Below are 20513 nucleotides of genomic sequence, written 5' to 3' on the forward strand. Positions count from 1 at the left end.
ACATTCTAAAGGCTTAATGTTTCTCACACTCTACACACCTTCACCCACATTCTGATGTTTCCTAGGAGGACCTTCTCATCCTATCCCACCACTGAGTCACAAAACAGTCACACAAAAAGCCAAAGTTATTGTTCCCTTAAGAAACTGTGTAAGTTCACCTGGGATGAACAAATGTGGCTATTAATTTTCTCCTCAATCTTTCAATTTTATCAATATTTTTGCAACCTACTTTAATGTATATGCTTATTATAATGAACCTCAAATGACCTGTAGAGTAAAACAGGATATAAATACATAAAATGATTCTAGCAAACAGATTAGAAGCAACTAGAGTGATATTAAAATTATGGTGCTCCTTTTATATAAATAAAAAAAAACATGATATTGACTGCCAACACATTTGCTAAAATTTATGCATGTGTTTCCTATAAATTCCTGTTTCCTAAAACACTAACAACCAAATTTCTATGAATTGCAGCAAAACATATCAATCTAACTGACCCTAAACTTTTCCAGCATACAGGAATTTGCTACTTCTACTTCCTCCATAATATTACTAGTTAACATATATGCACTGTACTAAGCACTCAACACATACAATTTTGTTCAAACCTCACAAATCCGTGAGGTGGGGATTATTATTATTTTCATTTGAAAGATGAACAAACTTAAAGACTGATTGGAAAATTTATCCAAATCACACAGCACAATGTTCATTCTGGGTTTTAACTATACCCTACTATAAGTCAGTAAGTCTATTAATGTTTATGGGATGCTGGCAGAAGACACAAGACTCCTGCATCAAAGTCAAAGAACTCTGGTTCTCATGTCACAGGAAGCAGCAGGAGAACAAACAAGTTTGTGTTATTCTCACTGTTCCCATATCCCACAACAGCAACACAATACAGTCCACATGGGTGCTCTGTGCAGTGTGTTTGCAATCACAGCTAAAGAACACTGGTAGACAGCTTTCATAGAAAGCAGTAAATAAGCTTCTTCCATATGGCAAAGGAAGTATCTTATCCTTATCCTGATCTGCTTGCTAAAAACAGTTCTAAGAAATGGACAGGGTTGGGGCGAGGTGTCTAACAAGGCATTTTTTAAAAAAGATTTATTTATTTGAAAGACAGAGTTACAGAGAGAGGTAGAGACAGAGAGAGAGGTCTTTCATCTGCTGGTTCACTCCTGAGATGGCTGCAATGGCCAGAGCTGCGCCGATCTGAAGCCAGGAGCCAGGAACTTCTTCCTGGTCTCCCACATGAGTGCAAGGGCCCAAGGACTTGGGCCCTCTTCTACTGCTTTCCCAGACCATAGCTGAGAGCTGGATAGGAAGAGGAGCAGCCAGGACTAGAACCAGTGCCCATATGGGATGCCGGCGCTTCAGGCCAAGGAATTAACCCACTGTACCACAGCACTGGCCCCTTAACAAGGCATTTAAGACTATTTGGGATACCAACATTCCAGATGTTCAAGTTCTGGCTCTGCTTCCTGTGAATGTGAACCCTGGGAGGCAACAGCTGATGGTTCAAGTGCCTGTGTCTTTGCCACCCATATTGAGTTCTAGGCCTCTAGCTTCAGCATTGCCCAGTCTGGCAATTGCAGGATGGAGAAAACCAGCAGATAGATATCACATACCCTCGCTCTAGCTCTAATTCTCGCTTTCCTTTTCATGTGCACACTCTCACTCTTGCTCTCCCTCTCAGCTTTCAAATAAATGAGAAACCTTTGGGGTTTTATTGTTTGTTTAATTCATTTATTTATTTGTGAGGCACAGTTACAGAGAGAGAGGTTTTCCATCTGCTGGTTCACTCTTGCAATGGCCACAATGGCCGGGGCTGGGTCAGTCTTAAGCTGGGAGCTTCTTCCAGGTCTTCCATGTGAATACAGGACCCCAAGCACTTGGGCCGTCTTTCACTGCTTTTCTAGACCAGTAGTACAGAAGTGGATGGGAAGTGGAGCAGCCAGGACATGAACTGGTCCCACAGGCAGAGGCTTAACCTACTACACCACAGTGCCGACTCTTATTTTTTTGTTTTTTACAAAAAAGAAATGGGTAAAGAATGGTAATGATCTTGCACTCTTGACAAGAGGTATATGAGCATAAACAAGAGACCCATGGAGGAATCTTTCCCAGCACTGATAGGTCCTTCAGGGAGGAATCAAACTCAACAATACAGCACCTCATACAGTTTCAAGAGGATTTGGCTCCCATAACTCCCAGCAGACATTTAAGCCTGAAAGTCTCATGTTAATGGTTAATAGACTACTGTTAGTGGATTAAAAGTGGAGAGTTGGGCTGGCGCTGTGGCACAGAGGGTAAAGCCGCCACCTGCAGTGCCAGCATCCCATATGGGCACCAGTTCAAGACCCAGCTGCTCCACTTCCAATTCAGCTCTCTGCTATGGCCTGAGAAAGCAGTGGAAGATGGCCCAAGTCCTTGGGCCCCTGCACCCATGTGGAAGACGTGGAAGAAGCTCCTGGCTTCAGATCAGCACAGCCAACTGGGGAGTGAACCAGCAGATGGAAGACTTTTCTCTCTGACTCTCCTTCTGTATGTAACTCTGACTTTCAAAGAAAATAAATAATTCTTAAAAAAAAAAAAAAAAGTGGAGACTTGATTTAATGATAGCATCAGGGAGTTAAGCTTGTTGAGAGGTGAGAGGTCATTGTGGTGTTGCCCTGGAAGTTAATTCTTGTGAGATGATTAGTTGTATTGGCCAAGCATCCTCTCTACTTCTGTGCTTCCATACAATCAGTCTTCTGCCATCCACTGGCTTCACCACATGCCTGAACCAAGAGGGCCCACCTAGTCTAGGACTAAGTTTAAGACTAAACTCTAAGTCAAAACAAACCTTTTTCCTTCCTAAAAAGTTTTCAGGTAATTTAAAGTAACAAAAAGCAAGTAATATAATGCTATAACCTGAACTTGTAACCACTATTAATAAAACACATTCCAAAATTTTAACTTTGTTCCGTAAATTTAAAGCTACAATGATTGAAGCCGTTGATGCTTCTGGGTAACCATAACAAACTAAACATGAATACTTCCATAACCTCCAAAACACAATAAAAATGCCAAATTTAAAAAGAATATGAACCACCAAGGGCAAGAGTAGAAGAGAAAGGTCAACATATTTTTGGAAGAGGACAAAAGTATATTAACAGATTCAGAAGAGCAAAGGAAGCCACAACCTAAATCCCTGGAGAAAGCGATACTGAAAAGGAAAGAGCTGACACAACCACAGAGAGCACCAGAAACAAATCATGAACTTGAAACACCAACTAAAATACATGAAAGGTGTGAGTTAAAGAATGCAAACAATAAGGGATCAAATTAAAAAAAAAAAAAACCACCATTAAAAAGGTAAACAATGTGTTCTTGTTCTGATACAAGAATGTCAGCACAAAGACACAATTCAATCAGTGTAGGAGAGTGAAGGTTTCCTGTCTGAAGTCTGACTCTGGCTGGGGTCATTCCAATAATAAATTTTTTTGCTGGGGAGGCGGGGTGGCGTAGTGCATGTCAGGAAAAAAAAAAAAAAAAGAAGAGGACCCACCCAGAATGTCCAAATAACAATTTAAAGGGGATTATAAAGAAAAAACATAGAGGTAAGCATTGTGGCGCAGCAGATTAAGTACCACGTGTAGCTCCCACATCCCTTGTCAGAGTGCCAGTTCCAATCCTGGCTCCAGATTCAGCTTCCTGATACTGCATCCTGGGAGGCTGCAGATAACGGCTCAACTACTTGGGCCCCTGCCACCCACATGGAAGAACTTAATGGAGTTCTGGGCTCCTGACTTCCCCTGGCCCAGCACTGGCTGCTTGTGGGCATTTGGGAAGTGAACCAACAGATGGCAGAAATCTCTCTCTCTCTCTCTCTCCCTCTCCTCTCTCCCAGTCTGTCCCACTACCTTTCAAGTAGATGAAAATAAATAAATAAAAAATTTTTAAAGAGTCAGAAGGAACATAGAAAACATAAGGGAAAGAATTACTAAAGCCAATAGTAGGCCGGCACCGCAGCTCACTAAGGCTAATCCTCCGCCTTGCGGCGCCGGCACACCGGGTTCTAGTCCCGGTCGGGGTGACGGATTCTTTCCCGGTTGCCCCTCTTCCAGGCCAGCTCTCTGCTGTGGCCGGGAGTGCAGTGGAGGATGGCCCAAGTGCTTGGGCCCTGCACCCCATGGGAGACCAGGAGAAGTACCTGGCTCCTGCCATCGGATCAGCACGGTGCACCAGCCGCAGAGTGCGGGCCGCGGCGGCCATTGGAGGGTGAACCAACGGCAAAGGAAGACCTTTCTCTCTGTCTCTCTCTCTCACTGTTCACTCTGCCTGTAAAAAAAAAAAAAAAAAAAAAAAAAAAAAGCCAATAGTAAAAAAAATTCCTAAACTGAAGGTATCAAGCCTTTAGATTAAAAGGATCCAAGTTCCTATCCAAATAAATGAAAAAATAATTCAGATATCATCATTCAATTTCACAATACCAGCACTGAGGGATGAGAATCGCAAAGAACAAAAATATGCATAAAGACAATCAGAAACCAAAATGGAATCAGGCTTCTCAGAAGCAACTTTGGAAGCTAAAAGGTAATATACCTTCGAAGTCCTGATGAGAAATTTTCCAACCTTGAACTGTATACCAAGGCAAACAACTCAAGTGTAACACTATAATGAAGACATTGTCACACACTACCCATATATTTTTTTTATAAAGATATAAATTAACTGACAACAATAGCACAGTGGTACACAGAAGGAAAAGAGCATATAAGAGCAAAGTTTTGTATACTATTGAAATTAACTTCTTATTAATCCTAATTAGATTGTTTTAAGATAAAACAGTAATTACCATTCACAAGAAAACCATAAAGAAAAGAACTCAAAAAGATACAGGAAAAAGAAACAGAAGAGAATTTAAATGGTACACCAGCAGATAGCTACTTAACACAAAGAAGGTTGTAATAGAGAAATAGAGGAACAACAACAACAAAAAAAATGGGACAAATAGCAAGGTGGTAATGTAAATCCTGCTTTATTGTAATTACTTATAAATGAATAAAATAATCCAATCTAAAGGCAAAGAATGGAAGAATGAATTTTTTTAAAGTGATTAAACTATATACTATCTTCAACAGGCACACTTTAGATTTAAACACATAGGATTAAAGTAAAAGCAGGGGAAAAGTTATATCATGCACACACCAACCATAAAAAATCTAGAACAGCTTTACTAATGTCAGAAAAGATAGACTTTCACTACAAACTCATATCAGATCAACACAAATGCAAATATGCTCAAGAAAACACACACAACCCAATTCCAGCAACATATGAAAAGGATTATACATCACTATCAAGGGAGATTTACCTCAGGAATGCAAGACCTGCTTAACATCCAAAAATCAATTAGTATAACACCATTTTAAAAAAGAGCAAACACAGTAAGAGCAGGTGGACAAAATCCAATACCTTTTCATCCTGAAAATACTCAACTAAAATTGGAAGAAAATTTCCTCAAGCTGATAAAAGATATTTATTTAGAAACTCACAGTAAACAACATGCATCATAGCATGCTCTCCCCCTAAGACCAGGATGTCCACTACTGCCACTTTGATTCAGCAGCAGGTGATGGCTAGAATAGCTGAGTCCCTGCCACCTATGTGGGAGCTGCAGATTGAATTCCTAGCTCGTGGTTTTGGCCTGTTCCAGCTCTGACTACTGCAGGCATTTGGGGAGTAAAGCAGATGGGAGATTCTCTCTAACAGACACTCCTCCCGCCACAGAAGCTATACAAATGACCAATGTGCACATGAAAAGATGTTCAACACCATTACAAATGCAAATCAAAACCACATTACCCACTTCAATGAGTATATTTAACAAAGAGATACTAGTTGTTGGTAAGGAAGTGGAGAAATTGGTAAGTATAATAATGAGGCCACTTTGGAGAAAACATTTTGACAGATCTTCAAAAGTTTACAGACTTACCCTATGACCTAGCAATCTGACACCTAGAAATACCTGAGAGAAATTAAAACAAATATGCACAAAAACTTGTACACAAATATTCACTGCAGCATTATGAATAAAATATAAAGAAACCCAAATATCTAGGAACTTCTGAGCACATAAAAAATATTATTCACCAATAAAAAATTACTGAAATACACCAGAATGTGGAAAAAAGTCAAAAATATTAGGTTAAGTGAAAAAAGCCAATCACAAAAGACCACATATTGCATAATTACAGTTTGCCCAGAATAGGCAAAACCACACAGACATAAAGTAGATTGATAACTGACAAAGATTAAGAGAGAAAAGAATAAGGAGTAACTAATGGGTATGTGGTTTCATTTTTTAGGGGCATGAATATGTTCAAAACTTGGATAATGGTGATGGTTGCACAACTCTGGAATTAAACTAAAAATCAATGAGTTACACAAGTTAAGAGAGTAAATTTCAAGATATTTGAATTCTAGCTCAATAAACTACATGGCAGGGCCAACACTGTGGCGTAGCAGGTTAACCTGCCACCTGCAGTGCCGGAATCCCATATGGGCGCTGGTTTGAGACCCAGATGTTTCACTTTCAATCCAGCTCCCTACTAATGCACCTGGGAAAGCAAGAGAAGATGGTCCAAGTGCCCGGGGCCCCTGCCACCCATGTGGGAGACCCAGAGGAAGCAGCTGGCATCAGTGGCCCAGCCCTGGTCATTGCAGCTACCTGGGGAGTGAAGCAGCAAATGGAAGATCTCAATCTCAATCTCTCTCTCTTTCTCTCTCTGTAACTCTGCCTTTCAAATAAATACATAAGTCTTGAAGAAAAGAAACAACTACATGCAATATACTGAGACAAATAAAGAATAGATAAAAACAATAATGGACTTCAGAGGCCAGCGTTGTAGCTCAGTAGGTTAAGCTCCATGTGAACCCTGCTTCCCACTTGGAAGTGCTGGTTCAAGTCCTGGGTGCTCTGCTTCCAATTTGGCTTCTTGTTAACGCACCTGAATGTCACAGAAAACAGGCCAAGTATTTGGGCCCATGCCACCCATGAGGGAGACCAGGCTAAAGTTCCTGGCTCCTGGTTTAGGCTTTGCTCAGAGTTCGCAGTTGCAGCCATTTAGGAAGTAAACCCACAGATGGGAGATTGACTGACTCTTTCAAATAAGTCAATCTTGTTTAAAAAATAAATACTGGATCTTACCATGGATAAAAGTTAAAACAAAACATAAGACACTATGGGTTTGTGCCAGATGGTCCTGTATATGACCCATGTCTACACCTAGGAAGATGTTATTTAGAAATTTCATTGGCACTTCTAAGAAAATGACAGCAGCTCTAGAAAGGGCCTACCAAGCACATAACAGACATTAAATGTTTGTTCACTTCCCTCCATGCAGTCTTCTTCCCCCAACTCATATACTCACTGTTCTTGCTTACTACTGTGGACGTGCCTTCCACTTGTCAAAAATGACAATGTCTTTCACCTATTCCAGCTTCTACTTTATTTTACTTGATCTCAAGTCACCTATTACAATACCAAACTAAAGTGTCAAGCAGTCCCACTACCACCCAACTGCTCTAAATTTTCCAAGAAAGAATTTCTCTGCCTTCCAACTATATCATCAACCTACCTAAAAGACATAAATTCTATTTCCAACTCCCAACCTATGAAAAATGTCTTAGATTTCTTTTTAATTACAGCATGTTAATCATTCAGATTTGTCCAAAACTCATATTTAAAACTATTCAGACAAACAGATTTTACTGGCACAGCCTTTTCTTGTTTTCTTATTCTTTCTTATTTGGCTGTCTTTTCACATTATTTTAAGTGACACGCTAAAAACTACACATATTTATGGGGTGCCACGTGATGTTTTGATACATGTATATATTTTCTAATGTCCAAAGCAGAATAAACATATCTATTTCCTCAAACATTTACTACTTCCTTATGGTGAAAACATTCAAAATTCTTTTTTCTAGCTTTTTTAGAATAACACACAGTAGGGGCCAGCACCGTGGCATAGTAGGTTAAGCCGTCGTCCACAGTGCCAGCATTCCATATGGGTACCGGTTTGGATCCCAGCTGTTCCACTTCTGAGCCAGCTCCCTGCTAATGTGTCTGGGAAAGCAACAGAAGATGACGGAAGTCCCTAGGCCCCTGCACCCATGTGGAAAACCCAGATGAAGTTCCTGGTTTCAGCCTGACTCAGCCCCAGCTGTTGCACCCAGCAGATGAAGATCTGTCTCTCCCTCTCTGTAATTCTGACTTTCAAATAAATACATAAATTTAAAAAAATAAAATAAAAACCACAGTACATTACTGTCTTCTATAGTCACTCTAAGAATGCCTTAGAACACCAGAACCTCTTACTCCTATCTATCACTTAGTACACATTAAGCAACTTTTCCCCATCCCTGCTTCTCCCTGTACTCTCCCAAGCCTCTGGTAACCACCATTCTACTCTCAACTCCTATGAGATCACATGAGTGAAATCATACAGTACTTGACAACAAACTTCCAAAGTATTATCTCTTCTAAGCCTTACTACTGCAAATAACTATTATTTGTCTGTCTGCTTCAATATCTTATTAGCTTTAAAATTCTGAACCAAAAGATTTTGGTTAAAGATGAACTTTTATAAAGTAAAACGTTTTTGTGCTTTAATAAATCACATATTTAATAAAGTGAATGTGAGGCTTTGTTGTACAAAGCTGCAAGACACTTTTTCGGGAAGGTACTTAGGAAAAGAATGCAAAAGGGAAGGAGGAAGGGTGAAAACAATCGGAAATAACCAGAAAAATATACTTACAGCCTCAAACTGCAAGTGGCTATCCTTCAAGAAACTCTGAATTTTGTCCTTGGGTAAAATACTAAACCGAAATCGGAGGAGATCCATTTCTTGTTGAATGAACCAGCGTCTAAGATCTTCACTGAAATGGACACAGGGAAATCAGAAGTATAAATTAAAAATGTAACAATTATTAAATATGAGAAATTTTTATGAAAATTTCAAACACACGCAGGATACCAATAGATTACAGTTTTACCACATATTACAATCTTCCAGGGATATGTTGGGTACGAGGTACAGGAGTGTATGAACATCAAATTAAAATTAAAGGGGCCAGTGCTGTGGCACAGCAGGTTAAAGCACCAGACTAAAGCACAGGAATCCCACATGGGCATCGAGTCCCAGATATTCCACTTTCGATCCAGATTCCCCACTAATGTGCCTGAGAAAGCAGTGGAGGATGGCCCAAGTCCTTGGGTCACTGCACCCATATGGGAGACCTAGAAGCAGCTCTGGTTTCAGATCAGCTCAGCTCCAGCCATTGCTGCCATATGTGGAGTAAACCAGCAGGTAGAAGATCTCTCTCGCTCTGTCTCTACCTCTCTTTGCAACTGTGTCTCTCAAATAAATAAAATAAATCTTTTAAAAAATTAGAGTATTTTCAGATAACTCCATTATTATTGAATAATATGAAAGAAAATAGTTCATTGCATGTAATATAACTGCAAAATATTTACATTAGATAATAGGGTATTCCATTCACATTAGAAAATAGGGTGGTTTCATCAATGCCAAACCTATAAACAAGCATTTGGCACATCGGCTAAGGGGCTACTTGGGATGACCATACCCCATGTCAAAATGCCAGGGTTTGAATCCAGGCTCTGCCTCTGATCCCAGCTTCCTGTTAATCTACACCATGGGAGGCAGATGATGGCTCAACTACCTGGGTCTCTTCCACCCATTTGGGACACTGTACTGAGTTCTAGGCTCCTGGTTTCAGCCTGGCCAGCCCTGGCAATTTGCAGAGCAAATCAGCAAATGGAAGATTTTTCCGTCTCCATCTCTCCCTCAAATAAAGTTTAAAATAATGAACATTTTTAAAATATAAAATACACAAGTACACATCAATATTTACAAGTAAACTAAAAATATATTAACGTATAAGGAAAATATATAATGAGTACTATTGTTATACTATAAAATAATTACACTACTGAATGTAAAATAAGACTTTTTTTAGGTGACTTTCATAGTCAGCAATCCATCTATTGGATAAATTGCATAAACTACATATGCTATTTTACAAAATAAAAATTGTAGGAACAGAGCTGATTAGTAATTCCTCAATTATTATATTAGAATAATAAGCAATTCAAGATTTTTACTTGACTAACCTATTAATCAAAAGAAATAGTCACAGCTATATCATTGGGCCAAAATTAATATGGGGGAAATGGGACACGAAGTCATCATTTAAAAAAAAAGTATTAACCCCTTTTCCCTCTAGGTGGCACTACTGACTTACCCATTCATCTCATATTCTAAAAGCCTATATATCAACTTCAAGTGTGTATTTGATTGTTTCTTATAATCGTTATCCTATTTTTAAGAAAATTTTTAAAAGTCCCTCATCGTAAAGAAATCTTTTCCAACTTTAACTCTCAAAGAATCTTTCCCATAAAATTTAAAGTGTTAGAGCAGGCAGTCTGGCATAGTGGCTTAAGCTGCCACTTGGGACATCCAAATCCCTTACTTGCATACCATTCATGCCACATCACAGTGCCAGTTTGAGCCCTGCTAATGCATCCTACAAAGCAGCAGATGATGGCTCAAGTGCTTGGGCCCCTGCTACCGACATGGTAGACCCAGATGGAGTACTAGACTCCTGGCTTTAGCCTAGCCTAGCCCAGGCATTTGGGACATAAACCAGCAGATGGAAGATCTCTCTCTCCTCTATCCCCATCAATCTGTCATTCTGACTTTCAAATAAATAGACTTTAAAAAAAAAAAAAAAAGTGCTGCATCAGGTCAAATTCTGCAACAGAAAATTTTTGGTTTTTTTTGAGTGAACAACATGTTCCACTGCCACATGGTTCAACTTATGACCCACTGGTTCCTGATGTTACTCTGAATTTTCCTACATGTAGTATAACATACCAATTTTCTCTGCACCAATTTATAAACCAAGACATCAGATATGACTATGAGATATAAAAGTATACTTACGACTGGCAATAAGCAAGGCGCAAAATAAAATGAGAAATATGATCTCTTCTTCGTGGTTCATATTCATCTTCTAAATTTTCCTTAAAATAATAACCAAAAAAAAACCATTAGAACGTTAAGTAGTGTAAAGAAATACTAAGTCAGCATAGCATAACCTAAGGGTAAAATTTAAAAACACATTTTTTTTTTTAAGATTTATTTATTTGAAAGGCAGCTTTACAGTGAGAGGGAGAAACAGAGAGATCTTCCATCTGCTGGTTCACTCCCCCAAATCAAATGGCTACATCAGCTGGGGCTGGGCCAGACTGAAGCCAGGAGCTTCATCCGGGTCTCCCACATAGGTGCAGGGGCCCAAGGACTTGGGTCATTTTCCACTGCTTTCCCAGGGCATTAGCAGGGAACTGGTTTGGAAGTGGAGAAGCCAGGACTCGAACTGACGTCCATATGGGATGCCAGCACTGCAAAAATAAGGCACTAATGCCAGCCCTTCAAAAACACATTTCTTAATAATGCTTTCCAGGCTCATCAACATTTTACTTAAACTGACAGCTGAACCGACCTCAACCAAACCTTGTCCCATTTTCTTCCTATTAACTCCTCTCTCCTCAGTTTCTTTCTTCAGCCTATACTCAGTGGACTTTCCACTTCAAACACTTTTATGTCAAACCTCAAATTCCTTAATTTCAACCAACTAGTAAAATCTAGCTAGATTCTAGATTACTCTATAGCTATACCACACAATCCTCAATCATCATGCACTCTCAAAATGCTGGAAAAAAATGTATACAAAATTATGGAAACTTGGAATAAAAACTTCATGGTCTCTAATCTCAGTTGAACTCTTAACCAACATCAAGCAATCCTTTTCAAGTTCAAAACACTTAACAATTAACAAGCCTTGACCACAGTTACTAGGTAACACACAGTATTCCAAGTATTTTTAATGTATCAATCCTTTCAATCCCTTCAAAACACCATGTGATGTGAAACACCAGCATATCATTATTTTAATGATGAGCAAACTGGAGTGAGCATTTGGCCTAGAGGTTAAGCTACTGGTTGGGACACCATATCCCATAACAGAGTGACCAGATTCAAATCCTAGTTCTAATCTCAATTCCAGACTGCTAATATGCAGTCTAGGATAGAGTAGGTGATGGCTCCATGCAACTCATATGGAAGACTTGGATCAAGTTCCTGGCCCATCCAGCTCAGGTCTGGCATTGCAGACATTTGGAGAAAGAACTAGCAAATAAAAGCTCTCTTCTTCTGACTCTCAAAAAAAATTTTTGTCTTTAAATTTCACTAAAGATGAGGAAACTGAGGCATGAGGGGTTACTGAGTTATTAAAGGTCACCGAGCTTATAAACAGCAGAACTGGGATTTGACAATCATCTCTCCTTATTTCTTAGAAAAGTTGCCCCTATCACAGCACATCTTCCTCCTCTCTCTAAAGTTGATTTCATCTACTTTACAGAAAATCAGAGCCACCAGGCAGACTCCTTCAGTCCCAAGCTTCTGCATCCTCATGCTGTGTTATGTTTCCATCCATCTCCATGGACAAAGCATCTCTCCTTCCTCATACATGAAGCTAATCACCACACCTAAACTCTCCACCCCATGTGCTTTCATGTCTTCAGGAACCTGATTTATCAACTATTCAAGGTATCTTTAAGTTCTCCTACTCTTCTTTCTATTACTAGATCTTTCTGTTCAGCCTATAAACACATCGTTTCTCTTGTCACGTGTGTGTGTGTGTGTGTGTGTGTGTGTGTATCTCCTCTATATTTTGCCCTATTTCTTCCATCTTTTCAGTTAAACATCTTAAAATATTACATATTCCACATTCACATTTCTACTTTCCCTTCTCCAACCACTGTCATTGTTCTGGTTTTTGACCCTACATACAATGACATTCATAACCGCTAAGTCAAATGGACAACATAATACAATTCATCTCACACTATCTTAAGGTTTTGAAACTGTGTGGTTAAGAGTACCACCACAGAAACAAAATGTCCAGATGCCAATCTTGATTCCATCACTTACCATCATAAGAAATCGAGCAAGTTACTGAACTAATCAGTAACTAACACAGTACCCTCATCTGTAAAATAGGGACAATAACAATATCTACCTTAAAAGACTGTAATCTGGATTACATACATTAATATGTAACAGAACGAAGTCTGATATATAGTAAACATAAATGTCTGCTGTTGTGATTTCTATATTATCAGTATTAATATTCTGATCACGATTATTGAAGCCCAGCCTTCCAGGGCTTCTATGGGACCGCTATCCTAGTCCATCTCCTACTTCTCAGGGAGCTTCTTCTCAACTCCCTTCCCAGTCTCCTTTTAAGTCCACTGCACATTAAATATTGGTATTCCTCATACCTGTCTCCACTATCTTCGCTTCTCAAACATTTTCCTAGGGTACCCTCACCTAATCATAATGATTCCAACTTTTCCCTCATCTATACTCCCACTACCTATGTCTTCTAAGTCCAGACCTACATCCAGCAGATACTTTCACAGGCACCTCAAACACATGTCTAGAACTAAACTCAACAACTTTGTTCTACAACTAGCTTCCCCTCCTGTACATCACATCTCAAAATATCACCACCATACCCTACCTGTCCTAACTGGAAATCTGGGTGTCAATCATAGTCTCCCTTTTCCTCTGCAATCAGTCACTAAAATCCAGTGATCCTACTTTTTAACCCCTCTTCAGTTGGTCCCCTTTCATTTGGTTCACATTCCCACCACTTCCAAGCTCCTAACTGGTTTCCCTCCTATCAGACATGACCCTGTCAATATGCTGTTGACAGTCAAATTCCAAAATCAAAATCTGATCACATCTGTCAAGTCGTAGTTCCAGCACTACTTCCTCTGGTAAAGCCTTCCCAAGCCTCTCCAGTCAGCTGGGTAAATAATATGTTCATACTCAGGAAGATCCTGAAGTACACATCTAATAACAGTACCCACCATCCTGTATGGCACAATGTCTGCAGATCTCTAGAGGGTAGAAGCCATGACGCTGAGAAGTCTACCATACTATATCATCAGACTACATGTCAAATACCCTTAGTAGACGGTAGGTACCTTCAGGCAGTCCACACTACATTAGTCTTTATAAAAGTTCTACGCCTCGTACAAGACCTTTTTTACAGCTGACGCTCAATAATGTGAATACATATAACTGAAGGAAATTTTTTTCCTCGTTTACTTACTCTATAGGAGAACTTGACCTTTCGAATCTCAGCTTCCAGCTTACTCTGGTATTGCTCAGTTCCTTTCACATAGCTCACACCAAGATTTTCCACTGTCTTGAGCACTTACAAAAAGATGAAAAGAAAAAGTTAAAATGCAAGATAATTTTTTAAAATTAAATGCAGGACAAAATCTATGCATAGCAATTCTGCAATTATGTGTTTATAGAACATAACAAGTGACAAAGTCTTTTCTTGATAAGTACAATACACAAGCTACAATCATGCATCAAATAATGATAAACACTCTGAGAAATGCTTCATTAGACAATTTTGTTGTTATACAAAAATCATAGTGTACTTAAAGAAAAAAAAGATTTATTTGAAAGGCAGAGTGGCAGAGTTACAGAGAGAGAGGGAAAGACAGAGATCTTCCATCCACTGGTTCACTCCCCAAATGGCTACAATGGCCAAGGCTGGGCCAGGCCAAAGCCAGGAGCTTCATCAGGGCCTCCCACACAGATGCCCATTGCCCTCACAGGATGCCAGCGTCCCAGGCACCAGCTTTACCCACTATACCACAACACTGGCCCCCACAGTATACTTAATGTGAACCAAGACACCTATAACATAACGTGGTGATATAATCCTAATTGACCACCACTGCATATGCAGTCCACCACTGGTCAAAGCATTACTTAGTGCATGACTATATATACAAGTATGTTTGCAAGTGGATATCCTCTACCTGTGTTGCAGAACACATTCATGTCCCACCATATAATCTAACACCAAGGATTCTCAATCCAGGAAGAGGGAAGGACAGTGATCACCACTGCACTGAGCCCCTGTTGTTGAGGAATAGAAAAGTGAGCCAGCAGGGGCTGGCATCCCATATGGGAGCATCCCATATGGGAGCTGGTTCAAGTCCCAGTTGCTCCACTTCTGTTCCAGCTCCCTGCTAATAGCCTGGGGAAGCAATGAAAGATGGCCCAAGTGCTTGGGCCCCTGCACCCACATGGGTGACCTGGAAGAAACTCCTGACTTCCGATTGGCCCAGCTCTGGCCATTGCAGACATTTGGAGAGTGAACCAGCAGATGGAAGACCTCCCTCTCCCACTCCTTCCTCTCCTTCTTCTTCTCTCTTTCCCTCTCTCTAACTCTGCCTCTCAAATAAATAAATAAATCATTTTTAAAAAAAAGTGAGCCAGATGGAAAACAAATTAAGCATCTTTGTCTGCTTGCTTCATGTGGCACTGCCTATTGGGCAGTCTGCTTCATTTACTCAACAAAGATCCATCAGAAAAAACCTGCCCTTCCTTCCCTGATGAAGCAAAGGAGAGACTACAACATTGCTATTGATGAAGCAGAGGCATCCAGTCACCCAAACGAACTATCATGAATACAGGCTGCATGCTTGTCAAAGGTGCCTAAAACCCCTTAGCAATCTTTTCTCAGACTAATTCTTCTCAAGGCTTTAAGATTTATTTATTTATTTATTTATTTGAGAGGCAGAGTTAGAGAGAGAGGGAAAGAGAGAGAGAGGTCTTCTTTCCACTGGTTCACTCCCCAAATGGCCACAATGGCCAGAGCCAGGCCCATCCAGTCAAGAACCAGGAACTACTCTGGACTCCAGGTGGGTGCAAGGGCCCAAGCTCTTAGGCCAGCCTCCACTGCTTTCCCATCCAAAGCCAGGAACCAGGAGCCTCCTCTGGACTCCCAGGTGGGTGCAACGGCCCAAGCTCTTAGGCCAGCCTCCACTGCTTTCCCAGGATATCAGCAGGGAGCTGGATCAGAAGTGGAGCAGCCAGGACTCAAACTGGTGTCCACATGGGATGCCAGTTTCACAGGCAGAGGCTTAATCAATTACAAAACAGCGCCAGCCCTTCTTGAGGCATCTTTGAATTCAAGAATGAAAAACCTCCTAATAATCGCCTGAGCATAAATCCATGTCCCACAGGCACCTCCTTATTATGCTATCCAAACTAATTATCTCCCTGTCTTCCCCATCTCCATTAGCAGACTTTCCATCCACTAGTACATCCAAGCAGGAACCTCTACCCAGCAGCTGCCCCCTCACTCCTACACCTCCAATACCTCCTCAGTATTCCTTTAATCTCTGCCTTTCTATCATTGCTGTTATTACCTTAGATCAGATTCTTACCATTTCACTGCATGTCAATCCCAAGAACACCTTATCAATCACCACCTTAATCCTTATGAAGCATCTGAAACTGTTAGGCTTTTTAAAACCCTTTCTCCCTTGCCTTTACTCTTTCATTCAACAAACAGGTACTGAATGCTCCCTCTCTGCATTAAAAGTTCTTACCCTGTCCCTCTAAAAATGGCTAGCATTATCTCATGTCTCCTTCCAATTTTCCCACAAGAATATCTTGGAACATGAACTCTGAAAACATTGATAGTATTTTGGTTTCAATTCATGCCTTGCTCATACCTTTCTTCCATCAACACACAAAGGTTAAATAAGCCCTAGTACAGTGGCCATATCCACCTTATACTCCAATACTAATTAGTGGTTTCATTACAAAAAAAAAAAAAAAAGACCCTTAATTATCCATACTTCTCCTACTACCTTGAAATTGTCACTGCTCTCTAACACGACATTCTCTTTCCTGTCTCTAAGCTTTGGTAAAGGCCATTATCTCAACTTGGAAAAAATCTTTCCCTTCTCTGTTGGAAAAATTTCAGCTCACCAACAAGATCCAAATTCCACTCAGCTTCTTTGAGAAGCCTGACTAAATCAGACTAAGTCAATCACTCCCACTTCCATGCCTTAACAGCACTACTATTCACTTTTACTAGAGCAAAATACTGTATTATGACTATTATTTTGTATGTCTGCCTACTGTAATACATTCCCAGTGAGGAATTACATTATTCACCCCAAAATCTCTGCCATCTAGAACATAATAGCATTTAATAAATACGCACTATACAATAAATGAGTGACTGGCAAGCCCTTAATAACAAATCCTTCAGACATTTATTGAATGTGCTGCTGAATGAAAGAAATAAATTTTCATTCATCCCCAAGAAACATAAATGAGCATCTCAAGAACATATATTCTATTTAAGTATCACTTACATTTAACTCTATCGATAGCCAAGCTTTCAAACTCTATCAAAGATATGTTTTCAGAAGGTGGTTGCAAGTAAAACTGAAGGCTATGAGGGTAGCTCACATTCTTCTGGTCACCTGTCAACCTCAGCTTCTTCCTCCGATTTCCTCCAGAAAACTGCATCCTGTTCACTTTGGAAGTATGCACATAAAAAAGGTTAGAACTACCAAAAAATGGAATAGAACGGGAAACAACAAACAACTCTACAAACACAGAAAAATACTGAAACTGAAAGCATGCACACAATGTTAACAGCAGTTATCCCTGTGTGATGTCTTTATTTTCCGGATTGTCCACAACACAAGCTGAAATAACTTCGTAGCGGGGAGAGGGGTGCCAGGGAAGACGCAGCAGGTGTTCCGCCAGCTCACTACAGGTCTGCGACCTTTATAATCGTAAGCTAAGACAAGGTTTTATGGGGTCTGCGATCCTGAACTCTTTAGCAAAGTGCGGCTGAGACTGGATGAGACTTAATGAAACCTCACCCTGGGAAAAAGAACTATCTTAAAGATCCAGTCGGCAGCTATCTCCCCCAACTCCTGCCGGCTCCTGCGTCTCTAGCCCCCAACTACCAACCAATACCCAATCCGCCCACCCTGCCAGGTCAATCGTTCTGTCCCCAAGGCCCGCAAAACGATCTCCCTTTCTTACCGACTTGCAAGCACAGCTCTCCGTTCTAAATCCCTGAGAGTTCGTCTTACCCGCAAGAAGCCAAACTCTTAAAAGATCACAGGCTAACGCCGCTCGGTCCAGGTGGCGGGAGATTTTATTTGGAAGCGGAAGCGGAAGTGACACAGAAGACCCGCCCACCCCGCACGAGACGTGCGCACGCTCAGTGGGGAGCGCCTGAGGCCTCGGTGTTGCGTCCCTGGTCAAGGTTTTAACTCAAGTGTTGTGAGTGGATTTTTCCCACATTGCCAGCGGCTGCTCCTATATATGGAGTCAGTAGCTTCTGGCGGTTGAAAGATGCTAGCGGCTAAAACTTCCACACGCTAAAGATTGACTCCGGGTAGTTTCTTGGGGACGCTAACACAGCTCCCATCAATTGAGGACTAAGTGGCGCTCAGATCTGCAGGGCAGGGCCTCATCACTTTAAATCTGGGAGAGCAATGGAGAAAGAACGGGCACTGCGCTCCTCTTTGCACCTGGCTCGCTTTCAGTGGCCTTTTTTCGCCCCCTCGTTGAATCCTTCAGCGACCCTATAGGATACGTCATGTTCGTCCCATTTTGTGGATGGGAAAAGCGGCTGAAAGATCGTCGTCCATTTGCGCTTTTACGCACCGTATGTTTTGTTTTTGATACTGGACCACAACCCGCCTCGGGCCAGTCGCCTGATCCCATTTACGCCCAGCTCCAGCCCCCCATTCGTAGGCGCCGGCGAGCGAGGGTGCGCGCTCAGAAGGCGCTGCGGGGTCTCCAGGAACCGGAGGAGACCCGCGGGCAGGAAGCTCTGGCGGCCTCTCAAGAGTGGACGCGCCGCCGACTTTCCTGACGTTCTGCTGCGTGAGAACCTCGCGCGCTGGGCTCGCCTCCTGGCTGGCTGGCTGGCTGGCTGGCTGGCTGGCAGAATATTTTAGCGCGGGAAGTAAACTTCTCTTGCGGCCTCTAGGAGGCGTGTCTCACCCACAAAAGTTCAATAAAAGGAGTGCTTAGGAGAGGACTTTGAAAATGTTGAAGTTTCTAGAAATGCAAAGAATATTGAGACAATATCAAGCTTCTAACCACCCACGCAGCACGGGCTAAACTGTGGCTAGTACTGTGTGCCACGACCTGTTTATGTGTTTATGGAATTCTTGTTCTCATAACTCTATGAGGTAAGTTCCATTGTGAACCCTATTTTATAGATAGGAAAGCTAAAGAAACATGAAGTGACTTCAGGAGGTCATGTGGTAACAGCCAGGTTCAAGCCCAAGAAGAATGTCTCCAGGCACCACAGCGCAAACATTTCACTGTTCTAATTCCACTAACACATAACAGGCTCCCCTTATTTCTTTCCTCTCTCTATCACGCGTATCACCTGTCCCAGAGAAGACACCTGGAGCCCAGAGTGTAAGAACATTTACCTGAATATCTGATCTCTGGATAGGAAGTGAATTTAAATATTAAAAAATACAAATCTAAAGATTTGAATATAAAGATATAAAACTAGGTATCTAAAAAGTTCACAAAAAGTATTTTGCAGTTATCGAACTGAGGAAAAGTTTTATCACAGTCTTCAAAAAGATTAAGACCATCAGGATACAAAGAACTTACATCAATACATCAGGAAAAAATGCAACACAAAGAATGAAAAAAGAAAAATAGATAAGTTATAATGGTGCATAAAATGCTTTTATCACTGGCAGCAAAGAAATTTTCCCCTGAAAAATTGGCCAAGTTTTCACATTGAAAATAGCATCACCACCTGTGTTGCTCCTTTAAGCCCCCAAGGCTCCACACCAGTTCCCATGTGGTGTGATTCCATGACAGAAGTTCATAATCTTTTTTTTTTTAAGTTATTTATTTATTTACTTACTTAAGGCAGAGAGAGAGAGATAGAGAGATCTTAGAGAGAGAGATCTTCCATCCACTGATTCTGTCTCCAAATGGCAGTAACAGCCAGGGCTGAGCCAGATGGAAGCAAGAAGCCTGGAACTCCATCAGAGTCTCCCACAAGGGTGGCAGGGACCCAAATAGTTGGGCCATCCTCGTTTACTTTCCAGGCACATTAGCAGGGAATTGGATTGGAAGCAGAGCAGCTGGGACTCAAACTAGCTCACTGACGTGGAACGCTGTTGACGCAGGCGGAAGCTTAACACACTGCACTCCAATGCCAACTTCAAGATTCTAAATCTTTTGGGAATATGAACTACTGGACAATTCAATGAAAGTTTTTCTCAGAAAAATTCCACATACACAATGGCTTTGTTCACAGTTTCAAGAGTTTGTGATCACCACATATAGTTGGTTAAGTATAGCAGTACTACTAGATTTTAAGCTCTTTCTGGACAGGTCCTTTTCTTTGCCTTTATGACCCCTAAAATGTCTACCACAGTATCTCCCAAATTAAAAAAATGAAATAACTAATATCATTTTGTGATTGACTCAGAATACTGGAAAAATATCCATGTTTAAAATTACCAACATCTTTT

General features: G+C 40.9%; 1 protein-coding gene across 4 annotated transcripts in view; it reads right to left on the reverse strand.

Annotated features, from left to right (window-relative positions):
• The window catches only part of PRIM2 (DNA primase subunit 2), a 365751-nt gene that overhangs the window by 282746 nt on the left and 62492 nt on the right, over nt 1–20513 (reverse strand). Inside the window, exons 1-5 of one of the 4 annotated variants that reach the window (XR_007922941.2) lie at nt 18034–18192; nt 17349–17513; nt 14264–14367; nt 11026–11105; nt 8815–8935 (exon numbers count right to left, since the gene is read on the reverse strand). Coding sequence is in view for 3 of the 4 variants with exons in the window: in XM_051854614.2 (XP_051710574.1) it covers nt 8815–8935; nt 11026–11105; nt 14264–14367; nt 17349–17505 (462 nt within the window). In the remaining variant the exon portion in view is untranslated. Of the gene's footprint in view, nt 1–8814; nt 8936–11025; nt 11106–14263; nt 14368–17348; nt 17514–18033; nt 18194–20513 lie in introns of those variants that run through there. The other 3 variants (XM_051854614.2, XM_008263076.4, XM_051854615.2) reach the window with 3 other exon arrangements.

Source organism: Oryctolagus cuniculus, chromosome 5 (assembly GCF_964237555.1).
Source record: "Oryctolagus cuniculus chromosome 5, mOryCun1.1, whole genome shotgun sequence".
In the NCBI taxonomy this organism is placed as follows: Eukaryota; Metazoa; Chordata; class Mammalia; order Lagomorpha; family Leporidae; genus Oryctolagus; species Oryctolagus cuniculus.